This window comes from Seriola dumerili, unplaced genomic scaffold, assembly GCF_002260705.1.
Source record: "Seriola dumerili isolate Sdu_G_001 unplaced genomic scaffold, Sdu_1.0 BDQW01000621.1, whole genome shotgun sequence".
Classification (NCBI taxonomy): Eukaryota; Metazoa; Chordata; class Actinopteri; order Carangiformes; family Carangidae; genus Seriola; species Seriola dumerili.
The window spans coordinates 179,483-204,656 of record NW_019174876.1 but is presented as its reverse complement, the minus strand read 5'-3'; the positions used below and the strand labels follow the sequence as shown (position 1 = coordinate 204,656).

Genomic DNA, 25,174 nt, shown 5'->3' with positions numbered 1-25,174 from the left:
CCGCCAGACTTGGATGTCTTTGTAATGATGGAAGAAACCCTTGCAATGATGGGAAAAATCACAAACCCAGAAAGGTCTAGCGACCACTGAGTCACACTGCATTGTTTTTGTATTTATGAACGTTCAAATGGTGAAACAACAAGTTGTGCTACTTGCCTCTCTGTGCTGGTGCTTGTTGAGGGCCAGGGCATTGGAGCTGTACTGGTTATGATAGACGCGGTACTTGCCCTCCTGGCCAAGCTTGAAGAATTGGCTGAGGGTCCCCTTCATCACCACATCCTTGCTGCGTGTGCTGACACGGGTGACATCACCTTGCGCATTTACTACTAGTACCTATGGAGGTGAGAAAAGTCAGTTAAATCTGTAGTGCTTCCTTGAGGCCCTTCTCTTAATACATAGATTCACCTGGCCAGTGCACCTGTGCAAACATTTTTCACATATTGCCTGAAAGTGTCTGTCTCGTCAGCCACAGTTCTCACCTCTTTGCCTTCTTTAAAGCCCTTGTTGGCCTCATGAACAGCAGCAGCCACCTGTTGGTTCTTGAGCTGGCTCAGCTTGCTGTCTGGGTTCCTCAGCCTGGTCACCATGCGAGTTGCCGAAGACTTCTTGCCGGTCAGACCTGTTGTCTCACCATTGGCCGAATCTTTACCCTCCCCTGAAAATGCAATGCTTGTTTCAGTCAAAGTCAGATGAAGCCAAGTCATACAGTAGTAAACTCTACTTGAACGAAGGAGATATGAAGTGCACAGATTACTAAAAGAGAAAACCCCTTGACAGTGATTTCATAACATAACACATGATCTGCGTTTCCCATGTAGTATGTGCTGCTAGTCTTTTTTAAGGCCTATTAACTGGGATGCATAATCTGTAGATGACTAGTATGATATAAGGGACAATTATCCTAAGATGTTTCTGGCAGCATTTAAGTTGCAAGGTTAATTTCCAACAGTAAAATAAATTGCTGCAGAGAATAGCTCTTATATTACAACAAAACAAGATGATGCTTTTTTTGTCAGACCTGTGTCATCGAGGCTCGCTAGGGATGACTGTGAGGACTTGTCAGCAAGGTCTGGGGGTTCAGGGCCCCTGGGAGGGACCCCGGCTCCCATGCTGCCGTTACTGTTCTCTTCGCTGGTCTGGGAGGGCTGGCTCAGGCTGGGGACTCCATCTCCGCTGACAGAATCTGATGATGGGTTTTCTGCTGCACAAACAGAAAATCAGTATTGATCGTCAAGACAAACAAGGCTTGCAGGTCTCGACTGTGCTGTTGTTGTCAACATCTGTGGCATCTTTGATTAATTGGTTTGCCAGCAAGATGCAGGTGTTAGCCCATGCTGAAATTACTGAACAAATAAAACTGTAGCATCGAAGCCGTGATCACTGACCAATAAACAGGAGATTCTGCACAGGTAAAAGCTCAGTCTACGTGGAGACAAACTTTCTTGTGATAGTTCTGAAATGTAGTTTATAGTTGAGGCTGTGGCTCCCTCTACTGATAAGTCATGCGTAATGCACCACATAAACCCCTCCTGGCAAGGCAAGGTTTGTGCACACATGACCACATTGACCAAAACAACAAATGCTGCTATGTAATTTTTAAGGATGAATATGTGCAGGTCATCAATCAGCAATTACAAGCAAGCAGCCAAAGAAAAGCTTTTCACACGAATTATTGCACCAGGAAACGCGATCACTGTCCTGAGTTGACTGATCGCTCCATGAGGCCAGTCGTGTTGACTGCAGTGACAATGCCTTCTGATTGCAAATCAACTGATGCAATCTCTTGGGAGAAAAAGAGGGCATGAGGAATTGAGAGTTCAAAGCTCCAAAGCTGATTCCAGAATTCAAGAAATAAAAACTGGACGACTGAACACAAAAGCCAGCAGATGGAATGAGAGCCACATGCAAAAAGAGGCAGGCGAGGAAATGGTCGGGAGGAACACCAAAGCACTCTGGGGTATATGGCGGAACACACAAGTCACACTAGTACGGGATTCATCACACAATCCGGTTAAGTTTCAGGCTGTGGCAGTGAAGCAGATTCTCAAAAGGAGCTTAATGAGGGCAGCTTTGCCCTGAAATGTCCTGTGATACCTTTGGTGTTGTTAGAGACCTCCATAGGGGAACATCCCTCTATCCGAGCCTCTGTGGTGGAGGCCAGGGGCTTTGGGGGCTCAGTGGGCAGGCTAGAGCTCACGATGGTGGTTTGTGTTGGAGCAGAGGTTGCTGGAAGTATAGGTCCACATGAGAAGTTACTGCCACTACTGCCTTCTTGGTCAGTGGGTGGAGCTTCAGCAACTACAGATGAACAGCAGCAGTGTTGTAAATATTGTAGATTTTAGTTGATAATGCATAGGTAACTTGGAGACAATGGAGAGGAGTAATGATGGTTGACAAATATGGTCAAATCATAAAGTCATATAACATCCATCATCAATATGTCAAAAAAAAAACCACTTCATTTGATTTTAGACATTGTTGGCAAAGCCACATATTACCTTTAAAAATGTATCTATACATATGGAGTTATTTAAATGAGCTTTTTCAGATTAACACAATCATGTATTTATGGGAATACAGACATTTATAATCATTATGCTCTCGAGGCTAATTAGACGCCGCTTTCCAAACCTGTATAATTGACTCTCAACTCGCCCCAAGATGTTTGTGTTTTGTTCTGCTGCCAATGCAATAAATGTCTAGTTATTGCATCGTTAGAGCCCCTTTATTGCACTGGATAATACATCTCTAGCAAGACACCAATACAAATTAACATATGTGCTTTGTGAGTGCCAAACGTGTCGCTTGCATCTTGACAAACAGCACAGCATTTCTAAATGGTCCACCAGACAAATAACTGTGGAATTCATTCTTGAATCAATAACTAATTACACTATTGTGATGATGTCCTTTTTTTCCAAGGCTCAAAAAAAGAATAGAGTGGAGGTACTGAGAAAAAAACAGTTTTTAAGGTTAGATGTTATGTTTCTTTATGCCACTTTCATCCTTGCTTAAGACTACATATTTGGTCATATTTCTCTGAGTGTTTTGTGAAATATAAGCATCATAATTACCTCCAGTTTTGACACCATCCTTTTTCTCCTCTGTGGCCTCTTTGTTTGTCTCCCCCTCCTCCTTTGTCATATCTTTGACCTTGCCCTCCAGTTGTCCCTCCTCTTTCAGCTTGACCTCTCCGTCTTCCTTCTCCGCATCCACCTCCTTCTTTTCCCTCTCCAGCCGCGCTTTCTGGGCCTCCTCGGCAGCCCGTCTTTTCACCTCCTCCAGCTCCTCCTCTTTCTTAGCCCGCAACCGCTCCAGGATCTCCTCTGGATGAAAGAGAAAGAGGTAAACGAAAGAAAAGTGATAGTTGTAAGATAAAAGAAATGAAGGGCTGAGTCTATAAATATCCCAAGAAAGAGTGATAGACTGGAAGATTTCATGATAATCATAATGGATGTGATCAATTATGTGACGAAACACAAGGAAAAAGAAGACACAAAATAATCTATGTGATAGTACAGCAACTCCAAAAAGGCATATTACTGCTGGATATTCACAACTCACTTCACAAAATTAAGTAAAAAAAAAAAAAAAAAAAATCGCTAAAAAAAATAATAAATGATTGTGGTTACTCAACTGTGATGATCTATGTCTGGAAACAGACAAATGTGACTTTCAAAATGAAACAACAGAGGCATCAAAGATGACTTGACCAAACTGAAGACTAAATAGAAAGACATAATGAGGTGACTTTGGGGCCAGATTATAACATGTTTCAATTTTTTTTGCTTAGACTTCACAAATGGTGTTGGCAGCCATTTATACACTGATTATTTGCATGTAAAATATTCATGCTCACTGATGTTGACTTCTAACCTGCTGTAAAACATCACCATAAAGTTACACCCCTATGTGCGGTCAGAGAGCATAATGACTCAATGCTGTATCTTAGATTGATCTTTCCACTGATTCTGAGGAGGAAGCTTGTTGGGTAGAAGACTGTGAAGTCCTCTGTGAGAGTATGACTCATCAGTAAGACTACTGCGGATTAACATAAACCAAATGATGTAAAACCTCGATCTGCAGTGGGCAATTTATATAATAACAAAGCGTAAAGCAGATGATAACCTTTTGTTTCATTAAATCGCAGAGGAAGGTGTGAGAAGGACAGCATAAATAAATGGAAAGAGGAATTAAATGCAGGTAAGCAGGGTGTCTCTCCTAAACACTTGACAGACAGAAAAATCTAAATCTGTAAATGAAAACACTCATCGAAAGTGAAAGCACCAAAAGCGACCAGATGACTTGAATCTGGTCATTTATTACTGGGGCAGGTAAAAGCTTTGATGGAAGATTCTGTGGTCAAGCTGTTTTTGTTCAGTACATGAAGTCTATCCTTGTGTGATGGTATGTACAGTATATGTTATCCTGAACATCATAATCTGTGCTCATTCTGCCTCCCCCTAAATAGCATCATGCACCACTACAGTATGCAAATGTTGAAGATTTTCTTTTATAGACACACAAAACAGGAATCACAGTTTTCTCTGTTGACTACAATTTTTTCCCCTCAGAATTATTCTCCCTTGTTCTATTCTCCTGTTTAAACAACACTGATTTACAAATGCAGACGCAGGACTGACACATGCCCGGCCACTGTCTCCTAACCTAACCTCCTAACCACCCTGGTGAAGATTGAGAAAATACTACACATTTTATATGTGATAGTCATAAACTGACTGTGTAAAAGTGATCTTAAACAAAAGTTGATTCTAATTGAATTTATGAGCCTCTATCTGTTTTCCACATAAGGGTAGTTTTGCTATTTCAATTACTGTATTTTTGTGTTCTTGGATAATAATGCAATTTTATGGATGAGTTGTGAAAAACAGCTGCCACATATACAAAACTGGATATTAAGTGCTTTTTCTACTTACTGACTTACTGTATATTCAGTATTAAGTGTGCAAGGGTGCATATTCATATGCTAGAGACCACAGTGGCAGCACACAGATGAAGCTACTGCTGCCGGTTTGAAAAAGTTTGGCAAAAGCCATATTTATTCTTTCAAGTGACACACTTTTTTTCTATTCTTGTGTTACCTATTTCCTGGGTGTAAAAAAAATAGGTTAAAGACTGTTGTCAGTTAGAACCTGTAACTTATCTGTGCACACCAGATGCTTGTTAGATGTGCTAGTTTACACTCAAGCTGTTGCTTCAAAAGTTAACACCACGTTACACAGCACTGTTTAAAGTGTACTGCTTTTTGTTGAAGCTGAATTGCTTTGAACTTGATTGAATGGTAAAAACAGCCAAAAGCATACACATGGATTTGGTGGATACCCTGCAGACAGAAAGGAAGGGACATGGGACTGAAGGGAAGCTCAAGAGCTGGATGCTAGCCAGAGTGGGTCCAGAGTAAGGTTACATAATAGCTGGGTTGATTCCTATGGCCCAGCCATCTATGACTGGGTGGCATTCATGAGCTCTGGGGGGAAAGCAGGGAGAGGAGTGAAGGGGGGAAGAGAGACAGCTAGAGAAAGAGAAGAAAAAAATACTTTGTGCTTAAAGAGATCCTTCTTCCACTCTGATCCATGTCTGAAGTCAGTGACAGAAGGCACCTCAGATTCTCTGGAAATTCGTTTATTTTATTAAAATGACAAAGAATTACGAGCTCTTTACCGTTGGCAGCAGTAAGGAAACACTTGTTGCTGCCACGGGCCTTGTTGGTTAGGTCCTCATTGATGTCCATATGTGTGTGCACCTCATCCCTTATCTCCTCAAGGGCTGCATACAGGTCAGCCTCCCAGTACTCTTTATCCAAGCAATCTATCAGCTCAGCCAGCTGGACCTGGGAAGGACAGAGTTTAGGGAGAGTCTAATAAGTGCAACGTTAATGTTATAACTGCAGTGCTGCCAAAAAACAAAGAACGTTTGGATGAATTTTGTTAATTAAAAGAAATAAAGTTGTGACACATATAAAAAAAGGAAACAAAAACAGAGTGACTGTGATTGTGTAAAGAGTAAACAACCCTTGTTGGAGAAAAAGATGAGTCTCATTTACCTTGGTGCTGTAGTACCAGATGGCTTTGTCCTCCTGCTCACCCTCCTCCTCACTGTAGGAGAGAAATGAGAGAGGAAACAAAAGAGGAAAAAATGGTAAAAATTAGGAGACACAACAGGGAAGGGTAGGACATATGCTTGCTCTCTGTATGCTATTATGCAGCTGTATGTGCTTTAATATTAATTGGTTGTCATTTGTCTCATCAGCAGATTCATTTGTCTTTAATTTTTCACATGAAATTTATCAGGGACTGCAGGTGAAAATTAGCCATTTGTCTAAATCTAAACATTTACATCACATTGATGTTGATTTATGTGTATTATCCCTGATAAATTTTGCCTAGAGGATCCATCCATTATAAATGTTCATTTTACAGTTACCCTGCTTGATTGACCATCATCAACAAAGTGGACCTTACCAAAAACGTTAAAGCCTATTTCCATCTCTCTGTGGTGATACACTGCCGTCTAATTCTGCACCACAGACAACACATTTAACATCAACTGCACAACTCAAAAACAGGAGCAGGTGTGAACAACTGTGCAAAGCATGCAAGGTGCCAGTGGGAAATACAGGACAATAAAATCCACTGAAGAATCTTGCACACTGTAAAATTGTCGATCAGACTGTGATTTCTTCAATTGTTCTGCAGGTGTGCAAAAAAAAAAAACTTATATTGTATTACACACAAATAAGGCAACTAGCAAATGTATAGTCTATGTATTTTGCAATTGTAAAATATTTGTTAAAGAGCTATAGTTTACATGTATTACAGTCACAGGGCTTGCTTGAGTTTCACAGGTCTCTTGGCAACAATTTCCAAATAACAATTGTTTTCAGAGGTTCAAAATGACAACAGCAGTTCACAGCCAGTGCACATGCTTGGCTATTAGGAGCATCTTGAAGAATAGAATAAAGAATATTAGTATTATACACTTTGAATGAGTGGGGCTGGGTGATATAAATAGAATTGTATCACAAGATTAAACATTTTTTAATACTGATATCCATGGCAAAAAATTATAAATGTATCTTAGTAAGTGATAAATCTTTATGGTTGTTCTTATTTACTAGCTTTATTTAGCTACATATCTACATGATTTATATACAAATTATTAATCATCACTCGGGCACTTGAGTTTATGTGGCAGCAGCTACAGAGTGGCATACTTGACAGCTTTTTGCTCAGCATGGTCCTTGTCCAGGGCCTGTGATGCCTGAGGACATATATAAAACTAGTATCTATTTCAGCATCCTTCCAGGACTTCTCTGGGCATATTTGGGTACACACATTCAAACAAGTGCACACGCACGCACACCTTAACTTCATACGTGCTTTCACACAAACTTATTTCCTGTGCGCATGACTTGTTTGCACAAACACACACGGCCTCTGAAGGGGGACTGGACATCAAAAGCACCTGCTTTTGGCCAGTTTGGTGAACAGTGCGAAGCAGAAAAAGAAGAGACAGTGTGAAATGCAGCGATGACAAAACTTGGGCCACCTATCCTCTTAAATCTTCTATTGTTCAGGTGATCTATGCTCCTTTATGGTTTATGTAGCAGGCCTTCTGCTGCTGCTGACCCAGCACACATACCATCTGTGACTGCTCAATACCAAGATAATTTGCTAACGTATAGGACCAATACTGCTGATGGTCAGGATATGTTAAATCTTGTGGAGGGATGCAGTTATTTTCGGTTTATTAAACAGCAGGTCTTACCAACACACAGATCTGTAATCGCATGCAAGAAATTAAGCTTGGGGTTTCCTTTAACTTTACCCCAATGAGTTCATTACTTTTTGTCAAACAAAATACACAATCCTGTATCTTGTTTTCAGTGTCTGCAGCTACACAAGAGTTTGAAACACAGCATATGGAACTTGTTTGCTGATACAGTCCCACGATAGTGGATAATCTGTTCTACAATTCTGTTCTCATCAAACAAATTTGCAGTATGTATGTTTGATTTTTTAAGCATTGGCCTATGTTTTTCAAACGGATGCAGTTAATTTGTAGTAAATTAAAATGGGTCACTGCAGGTCATTTCACCTAGCTTCATCACTTGCCTCCAGACCTGGGTGGGCTCAGACGGGACAGAGCCTGACTTTGAACACTTTATGGATGGTAATTTTATTCAATGTCAACAACATTTAAATGACATTTACAATTTATGAACAATTCTGTGATTAAGCAATACTGTGTAAAGTACTCTGACAACAGTCTCTTATGAATGAAGAGGGGAGTCGAATCAGACTGAACACATGTTGAGCAAAGAACATGTCTCTACATCTACATTTAATGGGTATTAATTCCTTGGATTAGCAAGGAGGCTTCAACAAGTATAGAGCCATCCACACAGAGCTTCACAGACATTGTAACAGTGTATGGTGTCTCTCAAGAAGATCATAGATCTCACAATTGCCAATCTTCAGATAAGAGCCTGGGATAAAGTAAACTGACCCACACATAATGTGGTAGATCAGCTGCACAGACGGCAGCTACAGTTTATATTGTAGCATGTCAAATCACAGTAGAGGAATGAGCAGAACGGAAATTACAGCACTAGGGGCCATAGCTCTCCTCCTTATGGTGTTGCTTTGTTCATGCAAATGATTTGTGACCACAAGTTTGCAATAACTGATTAAGCTGCTTTGAAAAAGGACACTGCTTTTCTGCTGATTACCTTCACAGGCAAAATACTTCTTTTAATCTTTGAAAACAAACTCACAGAAATTGGGACAACTGTGTGAGTTGGTTCTGTGTTGGTAATGTCTTCTTCAAAAAATAATAAACTTGTTTCACATAGTTTAATTATTAAATGTTTGAGTGATATCTGGATATTTTAGTAACTTTCACTAATAACTTTGTTTTAAATTTTGAAGTGGCATATTATCAATGTGCAAGACTGCACCTAGATTAAGTCACTCACACCGACACCTCTAATGTTGAATCCTATGCAATAATCATGGAGCAAAAATGAAACATTGTAAACTTACACAACAACGCGGCGGTTCAGGAACCAGTATTTGCGGTGTTGTCGGTCATAGCCAACTGGCAGTTGACGAATAAACGGCTTGCTCTTCTGAACTTCTGGGATGCAGTCCGCAACACCAGGTACCTTGTGTGCTACACACACTTCACACTGCCACTCGTCCTCTGGCACTTCCTGCAATGGTGGCTTCACACACTCCAGATGGTAAACGGCTGAACATGTCTCACAGCACAGCAGGTCACCAAGACGATGGCATACCCTGCAGTGGTCATCATAGGCAACCACCCCTTCTGACATTAGCTCCTCCCGGGCGATATTTGTCGCCAGGAACTGGTCCACCAAAAACTGAAGAACTTTAACTTTGCTGTCCAATGGTTCATACGGGTAATCCTCACATTCCTGGAAAGGCAGAATATGCCGGTACTCCGGGTCGCTCTCACAGTACGCCCGCACCACCTCTGGCCAGGTCATACCATCCACAAAATACAGAGTGGAGTTAACAGAGTCCTTCACGTCAGCAGGCCCAAATGTGGTGTTGGAAGTGTCCTCCTCTCTGAGAATAGCTTTGAGCAGGGATATGTGGGTCTCTGCCAGCAGTGTACACTGCTCCTGGCTGGCCAATGCTGCACAGAAATCCTCAAAGCGGAACGGAGAAAGCCGCAGCACTGAGCCAAAGTTGCGAAGGACCTCATAGACGGCCGACACGTTCAGGAGCTGTGAGGTAGGAATCAGGAGGTCCTCAGAGGACTTGGGAAGCTCCAAGGGAGGAATGTCCTTTGCCTCAAGGATTGGAGATCGTGGTCGCATTGCCCGACTCCTCCGACTACGGCCTGTGAGAAGTGAAAAAGCCAGGAGGAGGGAGAGCACACAAACAAAGAGAGAAAATGAAAAGGAGACGTGTATAGACCACTTTAAGCACTGTGTGCTGCTTGTCTACTTTATACAATAAATGGAAAGTTAATGGAAAGTTAATGGACAACTCTAAGCATTTGAAATGCAGGTGTTTGGAATGAAAACTAATGTGTCTGCAGAATAAAATGAACTTTGCTGCTTTCAATCAACACAAAATGTTCAAATATGGCAATTATGAGATGCACACAGAATACCAAACTGGAATGAGCTAACATGTATATCTTATGTTACCGTTAGTCAATGCAACATTACGCCTGAACTTATTAGCATCCTTGATGTCTCACTAAACTCTGCTCTCTGATGTTGCAACAGTACAGTGCCTTCAGCAATGCAGGCACGGGGAGGGTATCCCTGGGGAGACTCAGAATACAATCCGGTTAGATTCCCTCTTCCAGCTTGGTGATTCCTCAAGAGGTAACCCAAAGTGCCACCAATGTGTATGAGGAGCTCAAAGCTTCAAATCCCTTTCTTATTAAAATGGGATACAATAACAATATACCAATTAAATTTGAATTCCTATTCCTTCCAAATACTACATACAATTATTGGAATAGCGGAATCTCAAGATAGTGCTTGTGTGAATGGGGCTATTTATAATACACTGTGACACTGTGGAAGTGACATTATAAAAAGTAGACAAGAACACTCCTGTCCCAAGACAATAAGAAATACTCCAGATTGATTTATAAACCTGCTTCTGTTTCTGCAAGAGAAATATATGCAGATGTTGCAGCATATGTATTGTACCTGTGTATTCCTTCTGGACTGTGCGTGTCTGTGTACATTATCCATTTCTGAACATAGTAATGTTGAATAAGCCAAGCCTGTTTTTGTGGTTGAATTGAGGGGAGTCAATCCAGGTCGTCTGACCTGGCCTAACAACCCTGCTCCTGACCAGGGTTACGTGCTTGTCTGACACAGATCAGCTTTGTTATGAAAGAATGAAGAAACATTTCTATAATCATCATATTATTAGTATACTGTTGCTATTTACTCATTATAAAATTAGCATTATATTGTAGATATTGCTGTGTGCTAGCTTTGTCGTGGGCTCTTCTCAATCTCACAGATTCTGTGACATCACTGTAGAGTGTGGGTTGCTGCATTAACTTTTCATAAGTAGACCAAATAAACAAATCGTATAAAATTACACCACTGCATCCACACTGCCTGCTATGATGTATCTTCCCTGTAAACATTTATGCATTAATGGCTGATAAAGTTATTAACATTTAGCAGATGTATTTGAATTCGGGCTAGTATGATTCAGTGGTTTTAACAGTGATGTATACACAGAGATAGTGTTGCGACTACAGCAGCAGAAATGGCTGTATCATGAATGGTGAAGGCCAAGGATTAGGCTGGGACAGCAGTATGGTATGAACAGGTCAACCAGGGGTTGATCATGGGTTCACTTTGAAAAAAGCATGGATATATGTGCCTATGACAGCGAAAGCTCTGTAATGTCTGTCTGTCACTATTGGTCTTATGAAAGACCCCTCACACTCAGCTGCACCATACTGCCATGTTCACACGTCTTTAGAAAAAGCAGACAGCCTGGACAATGGAAGTTGAGAGGTATGTGTGTAATCCCTGAACCAATTAAATTTCAACTAGGCCTGACCAGTGTTGTGAAGTGTTATAGGGCATATATAATATTATATATACTTATATATAATATATATAAGTAACAGGCAAGAAATGTTTTTTTAAGTAAAGTTAAACTTTTGTTTCAAAGAAAAAGTACATTAGTCTGGGTTACCTGTACAATAATTTTTCTAATCCTATCCAGAATTACTTCCAGTAGCTTGCACACTGCCAGTGCATTACTTTACATACCAGGAGGTGTCAATTGATTTTTGCAGACCCAATATTATTAGAATGACTGTTCATCACTGGGAATGTGATGGATCTCACTTGCTCACCTGATAAACATAAGAGGGGTTACTATGGTAACGGTACACCACGTAATATTGTAATGACATGTTTGCAACAAGTGAAAAAAGAGCGCCTCTCTTCAAAACAAAGACCTGGACAAACTCATTTAGCAGCATTATGTAACTGAAATATGTCTTCTGAAATCCAGTTTGAAAAGGTACATGTGTAGGTCTCTTGATCGTACAAAAAAAAACAATGATTATTTATTTAACGGATAACACTTTAATTAAGTACTACAGCTATGGGGAAACTATGAACTGTCAAACTGAGACCAATTGGAAACAATGTTTACAGACGAGGTGTTTTGATGGAGCGTAGTTTACATAACAGAAAGTGGACTTAGTCTGCTTTTGCATAAGTAGAAATACTGAATGAATGAAATGAATGGAAAGTAGCAAACGCAGTCCATATATCTTGCTTCTCAATGTGTAAGAAAACACGTCAAATACGGCACGCGCATGGAAAAACTCCGGTTAAAAAACACATATTAATCATTATAAATTGACAACAAAAAATGTGCTGATCCGACAAAAATTAAAAACGTGAAAGCCGGTTGAAGCGTGGAGCAGATCTGCAAGCCAGCGGCCAGCAGAGCACACGGTAAACAAAGGCCTGTTTCTGAGTGCAAGCTCCATTTTGAACAATGCGGCTTGGTTTCTGTACTGAGCTAAAAATAAAATGCACACTTTAAGTAATGCAAACATGCTTTGCTAAAGTGCGTGCACTTGCAAACGAACGTACCTGGGGTGCTACCGAGCGTGCTGTGGCTCCTAAAACTACTCTCGGTACAGTAGCTGGCATCATCATCATATGGTAGTTCCTCCAGATAGTCAGAGTCGTTTCCCAAGGCCTCCTCTTCTTCAAGATCCGACGAAGGGTTGTCGTTCAGGAGTTCATCTTCGTCGGACCTGTAGCTTAAATTATCATCTTCCTCGTCGCTGTTGTCGTCGTAGACTACCTTGGTTTGAGGCCGCCTCACTCCGCCTCTGCTGCCGCGGCCGCCTCTCGACCCCCTGCCTCTCCCTCTGCCTCCTCTGCCCCGCGATGCCGCGGCCGCCGCCGTGATGGAGCCTCCAACTTTCCTGCGGCCCCGGGACGAATGAAAGTTCTCTCGGCCGGAGATTTCTGTATCCACCTCCGCTGAGCTAGTGCCACAAACACCGCCACTTCCTCCCCGTCCCCGACCCCGTCCTCTGCCTCTTCCCCGTCCACGCATCCCTCTATTCCTGCCGCCCCGAGAGCCGCGGACTGGCCCGGGTGAACCTTCCCGCATCACGGCTGCTTGTTTGGGCGGCCTTCCTCTTCTCCCCCTCATTGTAGGAGAGAGTCTCTTCTGTTCCGCTTCAATTTCGGTGCTTGAGTAAGGCACACACACCGGAGAAAAACGGGGTACAAAAAAACCAATGGATCTGGTGACGGTTCCCGAAAGTCCCCACCAAGCCCCGGTCTCAATTTCAGGGCGGAAAGCTCAAACTGAATGGCCGGTGTCCCGCTCTGGGTCGCCTGCAGACGCCATTTTTCTTCTCGGCTCTCCCTCCGTTGAAAACACAGCAGGCCCCAGAGCTGCGTCAATCTACACAAACATAGAGTGATTATACCGGAAGAATAGTGCATATCCTTCAAAATAAAATAAGGGAAACGTTTAAAAAACAGAACAATAATAAATACAGTTGTGTACAGAACATAACCTAAGTATCACATCCAATTATATCATTTTTTTTCACCATCACAGTTTGATTAATCCAAAAACAAATTCTAAACGTTTTCGTTTTAACGAATTCACTGTAACAGAGCCGGACGTGCTGATTTATTCTCCAACTTAACACTAACAGGCCTGAGTAGATGCGAGGTCACGTGACTCACTATTCCACAATAGACTCAATTGCCGTGCTAGCTCATAAAATTACTTATCCATGCAAACGCCGTCCGCCAATAGTATTTTATTAGTGCTAGCTGATCCTGCTGGGTGGTTTTAATCACAGGTGTATGAAGTTTATTCAGTGAAACACCATCGTTCATGTCGGCCCTGTCGCCATCGTCGTCACAGTAATGCGAGGCGAGAAGATAAGCATACGTCCGACATCGAGCACTATTACATGAACATGAACAAGTCGTCGTAAAAGTTAACTGTACACATATTACAAGGTTTGGAAATGCGTGAATGTGGAAAATACTCCGGTTTATTTCTTAGCCGAACGCATTTTGCATGGCTTATTTTCTTCTTAATAATTACGAAGAAAACTTGGCTCAATTTTCAGTCAGTTCAGTCAGTTCGGTTAACCAAACTGAAATAAACAGTGTGCCATCATCTGTTGAAACAATGTAACCTAAAATAACATGTAATCGACTAGAGTAGAGGTGCAGCACCGTGATCTGGTGGCCCGCGACACCCTTGATTCTAGCATTTATGTTGTCTTACGCTCTGGGTTTGACTTGATGTCTGAAGAGAAGTAAAATTTTAAATTCATTTTTTCGTCTCAGCTTTTGTTTGCTTTTCTCTTCTTAACCTGGGTGGCTATCTCAGCCACAGACAAAACACAGCCCGAGTAACTAGTTAGCCGGTTAAACAGGAGATTAAGTTTTTTTTTTCCTCAGCAGATATTGCAAAACAATTACATGAACCACTGTTAAAGATTTATTTGAGAATAGGTTTATTGTTGGTCGGCCCATTCGTGTATGTGTACAGTTGTCGTGGCCGAGTGGTTAAGGCGATGGACTAGAAATCCATTGGGGTCTCCCCGCGCAGGTTCGAATCCTGCCGACAACGGACCTTTTACAACGGTGAGTTAAACATTTGTAACAACCACCAAGTGAACAGCCACCAAATAATGGCATAATTAGCTAAAGCTATAGTTTTTGTGGCAGCTATACAACGGCAAAGACGTCACCGTACCACCCATCGAGAAAACACTTTAAGCTTTTGCATGAACTCTGCCATCACGTGTAGTGTATTTCTACTGGGCCTATTACACACTTATGTTTGCCCATACCGCTGTCCTCATCACCCTCTCAATGAAAAGTCCAAATGTAGGTGTAGGTGTAGGTGTAGGTGTAGGTAGGTAATCTGTACAGGTGGTTTTCAAATACCGAATCAGGTGTTTATTAGGCATAGGCTGTATATAAAGTAGTAGTAAGTGAGGAGTTGTTATTCCAAAAGTTAGGTGAATTTCACCGACTCAAAGTGTTTTGTACATAGACCTAATAATACCACTACCACAAATAAAATATTAATACGAATTATTCATCTTTTGTCATCAAATTATAAACTTGGAGAAAAAAAACACTTAATTCCATGCATCCAACACTGAGTCATGCTCTTCTATTTGATATTGATCTTTTTAATAAAAATAAAATTCACACACGGATCAACAGTTTCCATTGTTATATAATTGTATTAAACAAAAAGGCTTTCCTGTGGAAAATCCAGTACAGTCAGAGCTGACAGACTTACAAATATTCAGCTGTAGGACAAATACGAAATACAGCCATTCACTCTCACAGTTAAGTGTTCAAAGGCTGAGTCTCATTATGAATGTTAAAAACCATAAACACACTGCTCTATTAGGTTGCTTTTACATGTATTTTACAAACCCATTATTAACCAGGTTGACATATAAGCAGTCTAAATTAATCATGCAATTCATGTTATCTGAATGGCCAAATTTCCATCAGCTTAAACAAGTTTAAAACGGTTCAAAAGCATCGGCAAGTCAATTCAACGTCCAACAGTAAAACTCATGCAACTTGAGTTCTGATGGCTACCATCTGTGCCAAAAAGCACTTATAATACCAGTCGAGACATGTAAACAACCTTGAAACCAATTAAGGTGAAACGCTGGGAGGAGACAATATGCTCAAAGGTTTATTAAAAGTATTCTGTACACATTCTAAAACAGCTCAATGACTTCAATGGAGTACTGTCCGATGTCCTTCTTCACTTTCATCTTATTGAGCTCTTGGAGGCTGCCCTCGATCTTTCCAAGCTCAGAAACCAGCCTCACCTGAGGACACAGGAAAGCAAATTATTTTAAATTCTCTTCCAGGTAACTTTTTACATGTGACATTTTTTTTTCTGCTAAAACTTCAATACTGGTTTGGCCATTATAAACACTGTCTCTACACAACTACAGTAACAAGAGCCACACCGAATGAATGAATATTATCAAACCAACATGCAGCCAGTTACAGAGCAGACAATGGGGAGACTGTTACCTGAGACTTAACAAAGCTGTGGAGGTTCAGCAGTAAGCCTTTGGCGTCCGGAGTCATCACTAGCACTGTGAAATGGGCGTCCAACACCAAGCACACCCAATCCATGATCTACAATCAAAGAAAAACAGAGTTAGACATGTAATTCTTCTGACAAACTGAGCTATTTCGTGGACAACAATTAGTTTAAAATATATTTTACTGCTATTATTGTTGGGAGTTTAGTAAATTATGAATATCACGATGGCAGTACTTTTACATTTTTGTTAGATATGAGAAGTTTATAATAAAAATGTTGGACAAACTAAAAATTAATTCAATTCAAATTCAATTCAAATTTTATTTATAGAGCGCATTTCATGCACAAGGCAGACACAATGTGCTTTACAGCATACAACAAAACAATAACAAACAATACACAAACAATGGCGAATATGATCACACTTAAATATTTTGTGTCTCCGCTGGCTGCATTTCTTTAAATCTATCTCCGTACAACTCTCATCTCTTGACACTGACCTGTGAACTAGTTATAATAAAAGTCTGACCCCCACCATATCTGTCAGCAATGTGAGAAAGTACTTTTTTTCTGCCTCCAGATCTGTCACAATGTGTCCTGTTGGGACAGACACTACCTGCACCGATATGTCAAGTGTGGGCACCCTAATTATCTAGTTAGACATTGACACATACCTGAGTCAGACTTGGTGATCTCAATCCATGCCTCTGTGGGAAAGCATCTTGGGAATATTTTAGGTAGAGGAACTGCAGGTACCGGAGGAAAAGCTGATTGGACGAGAAAGACAATTAACACTGGTCTATAACTGACCAAGAATATTCCAAGAACAGACCATTAGACGTGCAACATGAAATTAACTATATCTACATATCAGTTTTTTTTTTTTAATGTGAATAAAAATGATAAAACAGACCTAGATAGTCAGACATGATGCATAAGGAATCAGGACTTAAGAGCTGTAAATTGTACCTATAGTTTACCCCTGATGAACAACCTCAACACCTAAACTTTCTGTTACTTACAACAACATGCTGGGAGGAGAGATCCTTTAGGTGTGGGAGGAGGAAAGTATCGCTGTACGCCGTCTGCAGGACCTCATTTCTTTGCAGGTTGAGTTAAGATCTCATATTTTGTACCTTTTTTAGTCTTTAGGTTTTTTACTAATACACAAAATGTTCAGCAACTCCCGATACAAGGTATAAAAATATCTGAAAGACAAACATACAGTTGAATGCGAGTAGCTGCCTCATAGACAGGATGGTGAGATGCTGTGTTTGAGTGACTGTGCACTGGGAGGATACAGAAGAACCGCCTTGTGTAAGCCCACTGGACAGATCTGTTCTGATGGAGTTGAGGTGTTCTCCCTGTTTTCCGCTCTGGCCTTTATGACGGCACCGCCTCCACTGAGGGCGTCTGAGCGGTCCTCGTCAAAGGAGTTGGGGCTAAAACCATTCTGCAAGCCAACCGGGCCACGTTCCCTGGAGATTAGGGTTTCCATGAAGGAGACGCTGTCGGGTTCCAGGCTCGCTTTCTCTGCATCGACGTCTGGCATACTGCAAGATGAAAGTAGACCAGCAGACTGTTAGTTTTTCATTGTATGTTACATCAAGTCAAGTTAATAATCAGATTATTAAAACACTAAACCACTTCTGTTATATCATATGAAGGATGTTAAATGGATTGCATCAAACCAAACATTTAAATCACCTGTTGAAGCCACTATTTGCAGAAACCCCCCCCCCCCCCAAACATTACTACTTTAGTGCCCCCCTGTGGTCATATCAAAAGGACAGTGGCAGAGACATCAATTCATGCCTGTATTTATAGTGCTCACCAAACCATCATTTAACATCATTATTAAAGTTTTGATTTTACCTGATGAAGGCCTTAAGACAGGCACAGGTGACAGCTTCAGGGATGTCAGGGAAGAACTGCAAGCAGAGTTGACACAGAAAGTAATCCTTCCTCTCCAGGGCCAACAGCACGAGGTCAGGACACGCACTGTGGAAGATCATGATGGTAAAATGGTCACATTCAACAGAAATAATAATGGTTGATATGTGCTACTTGTCAGTGTGGTTTGGGTAATTCAAATCATGTTTCACACATCACAGCAATTGCAGTGCAAACCAACTCAATTACGACATTTTCAACCCTTGAATTTTCATTCAAATGCAAGGGTTTGGTATTTACAACAGAAATACATGCTGCAGAATACAGACTGCGTAAATACAGCAGTTTTGAGATACAACATTTTAGTCTTTCAGTTAATTTCTTGCCCTACTGACCTGTGGCAGAGGCACTGAGTGTTCACGAGTTGTGCCAGGGTGCTCGGGGTGTAGAAGGCTGGATCAGCCAGGCTCCGGGACACAAGGATTGATACTAGCTGTCCCACAGAGGGTTGTAAGTCCTGGATGTCTGATCGGGAAAGAAGCCCCTCCACTTCTTTTTGGACATCTTCTACTGGTGCTGTCTACATTGGGAAAATAAAATATTATGTTAATTATTACATGTCAGAATGTGTCTTCCTTGTTATGTGGAAGCGTGCGGATTGAGTATACCGCTATAGAGAGCCATGAAAAATCAACTTTTTTACCTTGATGAGCGCCAGAACTTGGTCAGTTGTTAAACAAGGTGTTGATTGGGTCTTACGGTTTGTTCTCTGGATGCAAAGAAGAGTCAAATTCATATGGGTTCCCATTAGAGAGAAAACTACAAATAAAGTAACAAATCCTAAACAATAAAATACGTAGTATTATTGTAGCAGTTGTAGTATTATACATTTTTCTTTTGCCAAGTTACATAACTTTCGACATTTTGTGAATGATGCACCACCATTTCAGGCAGCAACTTCTGTAAATTTCACTTGAAGGTCGTGCTAATTAGTATAATGAAAGAAGTTGTTTTTATATACACACCGTAGGCCTGAGAAAACACTGCAAGTGAGTTTTCAAGGCAACAGTGTGGGGTTGATGCACTAGCAATTCATGCAGCAAAAAGAAAAAAAAAAAAATCTGGCCTCGCTGTATCTAAGTAATTTGCCTTGAAAAGTCATTTAAAGACAGTTATGCAACATACCGTCTTCCTGGTCTCCACAGTTCTTGAGGGCTGAGCTTTCTCTCCGTGCAGAATGTTATTCCAAGATGGTACACAAGCTGGAGATTTGGACTCTGTGGTAGTTGAAAAAAAGACACTGTATTGAGTGAAAACAAACTTTTCCATGCAGACATGAGTATTAGTGCTGCAGCCTCAGTAAGGACAACTGATCACATGAATGAATACGTGTTATACAGTACATTGTTACTGTACTAATTACTTATGCTAAATCAGGCATACAGCTTTAAAAGGTTACAGGTTCATGTCCTGTGTATATCATTTGCTTTTTGCAGATGTAAAAAGTTATTATTATTATTATTACAGTCCCGGTATCATAAAATGGTCTTAGCTCACCTTCAGTCTTGGCCTGCCTTAGTTTCCCCAGTGCAGAGGCCAGGGAAGATTTAGGGCAAACAAACGGTATAACAGAGAGGGCTTTCCCATGTGGAATGAATAACTTGTTGGAATAACACCATAGCTACATCAGAGAGAAAGGAAAATGAAAACAAATCAATATTCATAGTGTAAGTAAACATAATATAGATAACAGACTGCCCAGGTAGTCTATTTATGTGACTATTTCAAGATTGTAAACTGCCATAAAGTTGTGAGGAGGGACAGTGAACCCTGTCACAGTGGAGTGCAGGCACAATGCTCTACCAAAGTCATACAGTCCTCCTTCAGCACCCAGCAGCTGGAAGGACAGGGAACCTTGGCCTGCAGTAATAACAACAACGGAGCCCAAGTGCGCGGTTCATGCATACTTCTAACATTAGCAACAAAAGCTCATGAACACTCCGGCGATTGTCCTGTGTGAGCTCTTAAGGCCCTGCTGCCAACATGGCTGAAAATCATTATCAGTGTAAGGTTTCATCCACTCATCGTACAACGAAACATTAGAAAACAACCAGCTTGGTGGATCAGTTGAATTTAATACACCAAAGAATCCCTACCTGCCCATAGATTTTACCCGCCATCTCTTTTCCTGCCTGAAGCGTCTGGAAATTGGTATTCCAGATGCAGAGAAAGTCTGAAAAAAACAAAGACAGAGTCATTCAGGAACTAACAGACACTCACATTAAACACTGGAGTCACATAGCTTCAAGTTATCATTCTAATACATTTATTCTTTAAACATAGTCCACCTGTTAAAATTACTGCAGTTGAAGACTAGAGTAGTAGCCTTGTGTTCATTTAATTTAAGTTTTAATAAATTGAACTGTTATTTTGGGACACATCTAAACTGACTGTTTACTGAAAGCCTCATTGTGTGTCCCGGACAGACTTCATTAAGATCAGTTATACTTAAAATAGTGTTTTTAGTGGAGTGAGAAGCGAACCAACCATCCAGATGCTCAGGCTAATTACATCTGAAAACGTCAGAACAGACATGTCTGAGTAGAGAGACCTGCTGTCTTTATTGTAGGCAGGGTAAATAAACTGAATTTACCTTTACCAGCTCCAGCAGAGGGATGTGGAACTCCCACAACAGCTACATGGGCTTCATCCAGGACCAGGGCTGATGCTGTCTCCAGAAGGCCGTCGCCGACAGGAAGAGCCAGCATCAGGCTACGGGGAAGCGGAAGGGCCTGAGTCCCCTCTTCGGTCCCCAGGCCCCGCACAGAGACTACACTCTGGTACACATGACCGTTTGGGTCTTGGTGGAAGGAAAATGTTGAGGCAGAGAAAGTGAAAAGGATTATTGAGGGAAGAGACTAGAGGGAGTTAATAATGACACTCCCACTTATCATGCATGTATCATCTTGTGCAGCACAGTGTATGAGCAAAAACAAACCTTAACACTTTGTGATCCTAAGTTTAGAGTGCGTCATTTAATTAAAACATCACTGACTGCACAACGAGGTACATTAAACTCTGTGTGAGCAAAACCACAACACATCACTGATTTTTTGTGTGAAACACTTTATGGATTTGTAAAGTAATTTCACTTTTTCCATACAGCCACCGACTTGCTGCTGGCCTTTCTGCCCCTAGTGGCTATTAGTACGCATGTCAATGTCTGCGGATAATAACACGCTGAACCAGGATCATTCACTTCTCTCTGCAGTGATGCCTTCTGCAAGGCTGATCTCCATTAGCAGTAACAGTGTGGAAACCATATCTACGCACTATAAACTTGGAAAGGCACAAATCGGGTTTTGGAGAAAACTCTTGTCGCATGTGTCTTTCTTTATTACAAACCTCCTACATACAGAGTAGCGAATTTACCGTCATCGGCTAGCACTGTCAGCAATTGGTTTCATTTCTATTGGAAAAAATCTTGTCACCCACTGTTTTGAACCCTTTTTCATTCCTGAGTCCATGAAACGAGCCTGTGCTGTCAAACACTGACACTAAAAATATTTTCACAGGAAATTCAGGCTTACAGAGATAAAGCAGGCGGATGTGTTTATCCCTGTAGGAGACAGAGAAGCTGAGCGGGGCCAGACCAGGCTCTTCTCTCTCCAGCCGGTACCTCTGTAGGGTGTTAGGGTTCAGTCTCTGCAGGTAGATGAAATGATCTCCTTTCTGTGGGAAGACAGTGACAGCCGTTCAAGGCAAATAGGCATTTAGAAATACCAATAACTAAGAGTTTATGCTGAAGCCAATGGGGAACAAGAATGGAGAAAATTATTTTTTGATGTCACTCACCTGCATTTCCATGCAGGCACATGAGTATGCCACTGAATTAACTGTCCCTATGGCTTTGTATTGTGATACAAGTCCAATAAACACTCAACTGAATTAATTGAACCGGATTATCAGTTTTTGTGTCTTAAGTCGAGAGCCAAATATTTAAAAGTATGTTACCTGTTCAGTTGTGAAGATGACAAACTGTTGTGCCTCTGCCACTATGTTGGTACTCCACCTGAAGACAAAAAAGAAGACTCATTAGCAACATTGGGGGACATTGGGGGGGGGGGCACCGGGTTCTGAACTTTGCTCTGAAGGTTGTAACAAAAGGGATTCACTGGGGGTGTAATGCAGGTAATGATACTGACCTGATGGCCTCTTCTGGAGCCAGGAATTCCTCTATGGGCTGCTGGGGAGCAGAAAGCAGAGAGTCCAGCAATCTCACAGCTCCTCTCTGGAACAAGACCACAGGCTCCCCTCCATGTACACACTGGACCCTCCAGATATCCGATAACACCTGGAGAGATTATACACATAAAAGGCAGGAATGATCAACAATCAGTGAGGGCACTTATAATGACATTTTTTGGTTGGTTACACTGAATACTATGGATGATTCTTAGATTAAGGAGAGTTTGTACAAGAAAGGAGCACCGTAGTCTAGAATGTTAAATTATCACAGCCAATTATGGGACCGTGCAGCACACCAGCAGTGGAAAGAAAGAAAACTTTGCTCTCAAATTTCTGTAACCTAAATTCAGCAGTTTGGAAATGTTCAAGTGGAATGGATGCAAAGCGTTATAGAGTGTGAATAGAAATGTGGAGCACGCTTGGTGCGTGTCTCCTGACACAGAAGATGAACATCCACGCTCAGACTTACAGTTGCTTTGAAGGCCTTATCTAATAGTAGGTCTTCTTCCTTCCAAATTCTGATCACCTTAAAGACAAGAACAAAAACCAAAAAAAGTTAAGTAAAATCCACATTTGTTTATGTTTAAGTACGACCTCATACTGTGAATCAGAATGTTTGAACCTTAAAAAGTACTACAGCTGAGTGGAGAATCAGTTTAACAATGTGGGTGAGGAAAACCGATAATGCAAATCTGGTAAACAAGTGGATGGAGGAATGAAGTCATGCAAAATAATGTAGTAAACTCAAGAACACAGTTAGCAATAGTCATTGCTTTTGCATTAAACTTAGTGATGACAGCATTTGCCTTCTTTACTTATGAAAAAGGAAGAATAACTAGCTCGGTTGGTTCATTTTTGGCCAATTGCAATCTGACAGCAAGTCTGTACACATACATACAACACAAGAATGGCTGAAGAAGTCTACCTTGTTGTCTGAGATGACCACATATTCCTTGGTTTGTGGGTTGAAGACTGCTGCACAGGTCAGACTCTGACCTTGTTTGACAGTCCAGCTGCCCAGCGGCTTCTGGTCTGACACCTGCCAGAACCACAAAAGCGAGGAACGATTAATACCATTCCTCTCTCCAATAATGTATTACCAACTGTATCACATGTTTTATCATCACGTTTCCCTTTACCTATAACTACACTGCTAAATTTAAGCAATGTTGACAATGGCATAAAGTCCACCATGATAAACTGTGGCCTAAAGTAAACGCCACTCTTGTTCCTGAAGTAAAAATCATTATAAACACTCAATAAAGAAAAATCTGGCAGTGTAATCTTGTAGCTGCCTAATCTGAACCACACAAAGCTGTAACTTGAATGTTTTTAGCCGGTCCAAACTGTTCACTACTGTCATTCACGTTAGGATAATGGAAGAAGTACTTGAAAAACCAGCTCTGATAGGTTACATTGATGTTTGCAGGACATTAGCTAGATGCACACTGAGCCTGCTGAATAGAAGTCACTTTTAGCAATATGCCTTGCGGTGGATGTAGCTAACGTTAGCTAACATACCTTGCGTGTTTTGTAAACTAGCATGGGATTACTCCACACTGTGCGACCCTACATGAAGATTATCACGGAAAGGGAGTCATAGTACTATCACAGCTATAAAGTACTCCTTGTCTATGGTTTCTGTCGCTGTTGCTGAAAAGAGCTGATGATGCCAGCACGAGTTTTACAGGTCGCACTGATCAGCTGGCCCAGGCTAAGAGAGCCTCATCAAAACAAACGCCAAAACTTACCTTGTACAGTGTAACGGATCTAGTTGAGTCCGTGACGATGACATGATCACTGTCTCTCTCCTGTTCGATGCCCTGAATGCCTGAATTTGACAGATTTTGTGCTGGAACAAGTCCGCACAACGTGTAACCCTCATACAGCGCGGCCATGCTGGACGAGAAGAAAGTGGGGCATGTAGGATATCGCGAGAACAGACGAATGCCACCCGGAACCACGTTGCTTACTGCTCTTACAATATGAGGATGTTTTAAGAAAGTCTTACAGCACACTGTTGCTGTATCCGTATCAGGTATTCCAGCTCTACTTATATGTAAATATATGAGGTTTACACTGAGTGAAATATTCAGAAATGCAACTTCATGTTATTTCAAAGCTGCATAATTCAAGAATTCCCCAAACTTCATCCTGATTTATCGTGTGTATTTGGAAACTACGGAATCTTCACAAACATTTACAATATACCTTTTAATGAAGAGAATTATACGTTAATCCAAACCAAAGCCAAATAAATGTCCTGTAGAGTGAACAATTTGTAACATGTCCTGAATTATACACTTCTAGAAACAAAGCTTTTGCACATCACAAATAGTCTAACAAATGTCCATATTTTGTTTTGCAGCTCCTGCAATTTGGATATTGCACTTGGCGATATTGTGATTTCACATTTCATTGTGATTATATTTCGATTAATTGTGCAGCCCTAGTTTACAGGATTGTGATATTGGGCATTGGTCTGAACAATACATATCTGCTTGTTGCATTATTTTTGAGATTTTGTCATGGCTGTTGATTAGTGTCCAAATTGCTAGATAATATAGATCAAGATATAATGATTGTAAGCTTGGATAAAAACAACTCATGTTTCCTGTCAGAGGGCTGACACACAATGGACCTCTTTAGGTTCTGCTACAGTCAATATAGAGGAGGGTTTGTTTGTTTTTATGGAGCCCAGCACAAGTTGGTGGCAGGTTATGACTACTGTGCTGTCGTAACTCAGGATATCTTCATTTTGGTGCAGGGCAACACAGGAGATTTAAGAGAAATGAGTGTGACAGACCATAGTAACCCATGTAAACTCTTCATAACTGCATTGTAGATCATATGTTAATTCACATTTTGAAAGGTGAAGTAATGTTATAGCACAT

At 41.1% G+C, this 25,174-nt stretch overlaps 2 protein-coding genes and 1 non-coding gene across 3 annotated transcripts in view; 1 reads left to right on the top strand and 2 right to left on the bottom strand.

Moving 5' to 3' along the window:
* Positions 1–13,419, bottom strand: part of bptf (bromodomain PHD finger transcription factor) — a 43,422-nt gene extending 30,003 nt beyond the window's left edge. The window contains exons 1-9 of the mRNA XM_022764977.1: positions 12,653–13,419; positions 9,066–9,891; positions 6,065–6,116; positions 5,683–5,851; positions 3,075–3,326; positions 2,095–2,298; positions 1,019–1,201; positions 480–655; positions 157–333 (exon numbers count right to left, since the gene is read on the bottom strand). Coding sequence (XP_022620698.1) covers positions 157–333; positions 480–655; positions 1,019–1,201; positions 2,095–2,298; positions 3,075–3,326; positions 5,683–5,851; positions 6,065–6,116; positions 9,066–9,891; positions 12,653–13,226 — 2,613 coding nt within the window. The 5' untranslated portion in view covers positions 13,227–13,419. The remainder of the gene's footprint in view (positions 1–156; positions 334–479; positions 656–1,018; positions 1,202–2,094; positions 2,299–3,074; positions 3,327–5,682; positions 5,852–6,064; positions 6,117–9,065; positions 9,892–12,652) is intronic.
* Positions 13,420–14,596: 1,177 nt separating this feature from the next.
* trnas-aga lies at positions 14,597–14,678 on the top strand. Its single transcript has one exon. It is a non-coding gene; the product is annotated as a tRNA-Ser (tRNA).
* Positions 14,679–15,245: 567 nt separating this feature from the next.
* On the bottom strand, positions 15,246–24,257 carry nol11 (nucleolar protein 11). The gene is made up of 18 exons (XM_022765014.1): positions 24,032–24,257; positions 23,206–23,319; positions 22,750–22,806; positions 22,238–22,386; positions 22,047–22,104; positions 21,623–21,764; positions 20,686–20,892; positions 20,189–20,265; positions 19,590–19,713; positions 19,218–19,309; positions 18,736–18,801; positions 18,428–18,612; positions 18,015–18,140; positions 17,441–17,692; positions 17,162–17,240; positions 16,814–16,906; positions 16,124–16,231; positions 15,246–15,912 (listed from the first exon to the last, which is right to left on the bottom strand). Exons 1-18 carry the CDS (start codon positions 24,176–24,178, stop codon positions 15,799–15,801), a joined length of 2,190 nt encoding a protein of 729 aa, XP_022620735.1. The 5' UTR covers positions 24,179–24,257; the 3' UTR covers positions 15,246–15,798.
* Positions 24,258–25,174: the final 917 nt, after the last annotated feature.

What these genes read in the sequence shown, in the direction of transcription:
- nol11 (XM_022765014.1), bottom strand. Translation starts at nt 24,178, where the DNA reads ATGGCCGCGCTGTATGAGGGTTACACGTTGTGCGGACTTGTTCCAGCA. An exon ending in CTCTGCTGGAGCTGGTAAAG is followed by an intron (nt 20,266 to 20,685) that starts GTAAATTCAGTT and finishes TGTTTTTTTCAG; the next exon opens with ACTTTCTCTGCATCTGGAAT. An exon ending in CGGGTAAAATCTATGGGCAG is followed by an intron (nt 19,714 to 20,188) that starts GTAGGGATTCTT and finishes TCTCTGATGTAG; the next exon opens with CTATGGTGTTATTCCAACAA.